General features: G+C 43.1%; 1 protein-coding gene across 1 annotated transcript; it reads left to right on the forward strand.

Annotated features, from left to right (window-relative positions):
- Positions 1-2,276: 2,276 nt before the first annotated feature.
- On the forward strand, positions 2,277-2,951 carry Eras (ES cell expressed Ras). Its single transcript, XM_021658591.2, has one exon. It carries the CDS (start codon positions 2,277-2,279, stop codon positions 2,949-2,951), a length of 675 nt encoding a protein of 224 aa, XP_021514266.1.
- The last annotated feature ends 1,004 nt before the right edge of the window (positions 2,952-3,955 follow it).

The following is a 3,955-nucleotide window of genomic DNA, read 5'->3' on the forward strand; positions in this document are numbered from 1 at the left end:
TCCTTCTCACCGTTTACCTCTTTGCGGGTATGTACTTCCAGTAGCCCTTTTCAAGGATCCCTCCACCTGAGACCGTCCTTCAACCCCCACCACACCTCATTACCCAAAAATCTACAGATCTTCTAGGGACGCCTGGACCCCACTACTTGCCCCCAAACACCCCCCCCCCATTTCTAGTGAAAAGTGTGGCAACCACCATTATGGTGTCCCTCTGGAAGGTGCTTCCCCAAGAAGATATGGAGGTGCATTCAGTGAGTTAATGACTTGCTTTTAATAGCTAACACAAATTGAGCACCTGCTGTGTGCCTAACTTCTTCTACTATGCAAGATAATTTCCTTACTTATCATATTTATAGTCTGTTTTGTCACCAGAATCTCTCTTAAGGACCCTGGAGTTGAGCCTGTTTTGTCCTGTTTTATTCTGTGCCATATCACAATGCTTGGCATACAGGAAGATTTTTAAAAGTTGATTTAGCTAAAATTAAATAATAAAATACTGAACATTAGAACTTGTTGTCTCGTGGTAAACAACATGAGGTTATAGACAACAATGCAGAATATAACATAAAATGTAGAAAGTGATGTCCAGGTCACAGCAGTTAAGATTGCTTTTGTTGTGGGGGGCGCTGTTGTTTTGGGGTTTTAGTTGTTGGTATTGGTTTTGTTTTGTTTTTGTTTGTTTGTTTGTTTTGTTTGTTTGAGTCAGGGTCTCAGTATGTAGCCCCTGGCTGGCCTGGAACTCACAGAAATTCACCTGCCTCTGCTTCCTAGATGCTCAAATAAACTTGTGCATGATTGCAGGTTCTAGAAAAGCACTTGGGTTGCTACACATTAGCCACTGAGCCATCTTGTTGGTCCTGTGCCTGATTTTGTATTGTACTGAGAACTGAAAACAGAACTTCATGCATGCTATTATGTGTTTTACCAAGGGAACCACACCCCCCTAGTTTTGTTTTACTTTTTGTGCATCTCTATGTCCCTGCTTGCAATAGGTGGTTACTAGACTGCAATTTGGTTTGCCTTGGCTTTGTTTCGTTTTTTTTTTTTAAATCTGATCTGGCTTCTAACTTGTTATATAACTGAGGGTGACCTTTAATTTCCAATCTTTCCTCTACCTCCTGAATACTGGAACTGTACATATGAACCACCAGGCATGAGGTGCTGAGGACTGAACTCAGGGCTCCACGCATGCAAAACAAGCACTATACCAACTGAGCTATATAGATCTCCAGCCTTGATTTATTATCTTTCTATAATATGGTGTTCTTTTAGAATATAGATCCACTGGATGGGAAAGTTCCAAGCAGCCAGTCACCAGACAGGCACTACTGTACCACACTGGAGTTCAAAGACAACCAAATCCCACTGTCTTTGTGCAGTGGAGAGAGACTGCTAAGGAACATAGAGATTCTTTTCCAGGAGACAAAGATGTCCAAAAATTGTAAAACGTTCTCAAATTCAACTGTAGTGATGGTTATACAACTCTATGGATATGTCAAACTTTACTGAATAGCACATTTTAAATGGGTGGGCTTCATGTAGTGCTTGTTAATATCAGTAGGAGCACTTGAAAAATCCCAGGGCAGGCAAGATGGCTCAGAGATAAAGGCCGTTGCCACCAAACCTACCTTATTACTGTAGAAGAGAATCTACTCCCATAGCTTGTCCTTTGACCTCGACAAATGCTATGGCATACATGCATAACCCTACACCTGGAAGGGATAAGTCACCTCCATCAACCCCAATCTAACACTCTCATGTACAAAATAAATGAAATCTAAAAGTTATATAATTTATACAAATATAATATACAATATATAATTTATATAAATATAATATACATATAATTTTTTATGTGTGTATAAGAAATATCCCTTCTTGATGCTGAAGAAGTAGCTGAATGATAGAAGCTGTGGGTTTTATCCCCAGGCTTGTTGAAAGAAAAACTCTGCCTTCTATCTCTAAAACAAAGAAGAGGGTAGCTGGACATGGTGGCTCACACCTGGAATTCTAGTACTGGGAAGGTAGAAGCAGGAAGATTGCCGAAACTTTGAGGTCAGCTTGACCTGTAAGACAAATTCCAAGCTGGCCAGAGCTACATGTTAAGACCCTTGTCTCACCCCACTGCCAAATAAGGAGAAAACAGTATAGTATATAGTTACCTAAGTTGACTCAATTACACCAGGTGCTCTGCTTTCTTTTAACCAGGCTTGCCCAAGTTGCTGTTCTCACTCTCAGCACCTGCAGTTTTACATCTCTTCCTTGAGCTGTTGGGAATGGCATTGCCAACAAACTCTAGCATCTTCGACCTGAGTCCCATCTCCCAATGCACCAGATCCCCAGAGGAAAGCCATGAGGCTTGGGCACAATGCAAAGATGCTGGCAGGCAGCTACCTGAGTACAAGGTGGTGGTGGTGGGTGCAAGTGGTGTTGGTAAAAGTGCTCTCGTCATCCAGATGGCCCACAGCACCTTCGTGAAAGACCATGATCCCACTATCCAGGATTCCTACTGGAAAGAAGTGGCCCTGGACAATGGGGGCTACATTCTGAATATGCTGGATACAGCTGGGCAGGATATCCACCGGACTCTGCGAGACCAGTGCTTGGCAGCTGGTGATGGCGTGCTGGGTGTCTTTGCTCTGGATGACCCCTCGTCTCTGGATAAGCTGCAGCAAATACGGTCCTCTTGTAGCTCTCACCACAAGCAGCCTCTGGTACTGGTGGGCAACAAGTGTGACCTGGCAATTTATGCTGAACATGTGTATGCTGCTGCTCACAAGTGGGGAGTCCCCTTAGTGAAGACCTCAGCCAAGACAGGGCAAGGTGTAAAGGAAGCCTTTACTCTGCTTGTCCATGAGATTAAGAGGACCCATGAGGCTACAGCTGAGGCTAGCAGGGAGAAGACCGGACACCACAAAGCCAAGTGTAGCTGTGGCTGCTCTGTGGCCTGAAGATTTTAGTCAAGCAAAATTGTCATGTCAAGATAACAATTCTCTTAGTGTTAGGTGGTAACATGGGATGTCCAGCATTGGTTGTGTTCTATAAAGTTCTATGCAAAATAAATGTTCTCAGGATTCGAAGCTGCCTCCAACCTGTCTTTTTTTGGTTTTGTTTTGTTTTTTGTTTGTTTGTTTGTTTGTTTGTTTGTTTTGAAACAGGGTTTCTCCCTGGCTGTCCTGGACTCAAAAGGATCTGCCTGCCTCAGGCTCCCTGGGATTAAAGGCATGTGAGCCACTGGGTCCCAGTTTCTTTCTTCTTTCTTTCTTTCTTTCTTTCTTTCTTTCTTTCTTTCTCCCTTTCTTTCTCTCTCTCTTTGTTTTTTGGGGTGTTTTTTAGATAGGTTCTTACTATGTATCCCTACCTGGAACTCAGAGATCTGTGTGCCTCTGCCTACTGAGCCCTGGAATAAAAGGTATGTGCCACCGTGCCAAGCTTTGTTTCCTTTGAGACAGTCTCATGTAGCCCAGGCTGAGACTGAACTCCTACCTGATGGATCTTCCTGTCTCTACCTCTCAGGTGTTGCTATTACAGGTGTGTATCCAGCTTTAATTATGTGGATGGGAGAATGTTTGAGTTACATTTTTTTTTTTTCATTTAAGGAATTTTGGGGACCTGAGCATATTAGTGGCACACACCTGTAATCCTAGCACTCAGGAGGAAGAGGCAATCAGATCTCTTGACTTTGAAACCAGCAATCAGATCTCTTGACTTTGAAACCAGTCTGTTCTACATAGTGAGTTCCAGGATAACCAGAGCTAGTGAGATTCTGTTTTGAAAAAGAAAACAAAACAAAGTTAAAGGCCTAGCAGTTAACAATATTAAGAAGAAAGAAAGGGCCGGGTGTGGTAGCACTCTCTTTTAATCCCTGCAGAGAAAGAGGCAGGAAGATCTTTTCCGGGCCAGCCCAGTCTAGAGGGAGTTCCAGGGCTATACAGAGAAACCTTGTCTCAAAAAA

The sequence above is a fragment of the Meriones unguiculatus genome, chromosome X (assembly GCF_030254825.1).
Source record: "Meriones unguiculatus strain TT.TT164.6M chromosome X, Bangor_MerUng_6.1, whole genome shotgun sequence".
Lineage (NCBI taxonomy): Eukaryota > Metazoa > Chordata > Mammalia > Rodentia > Muridae > Meriones > Meriones unguiculatus.

What these genes read in the sequence shown, in the direction of transcription:
- Eras (XM_021658591.2), top strand. Translation starts at nt 2,277, where the DNA reads ATGGCATTGCCAACAAACTCTAGCATCTTCGACCTGAGTCCCATCTCC.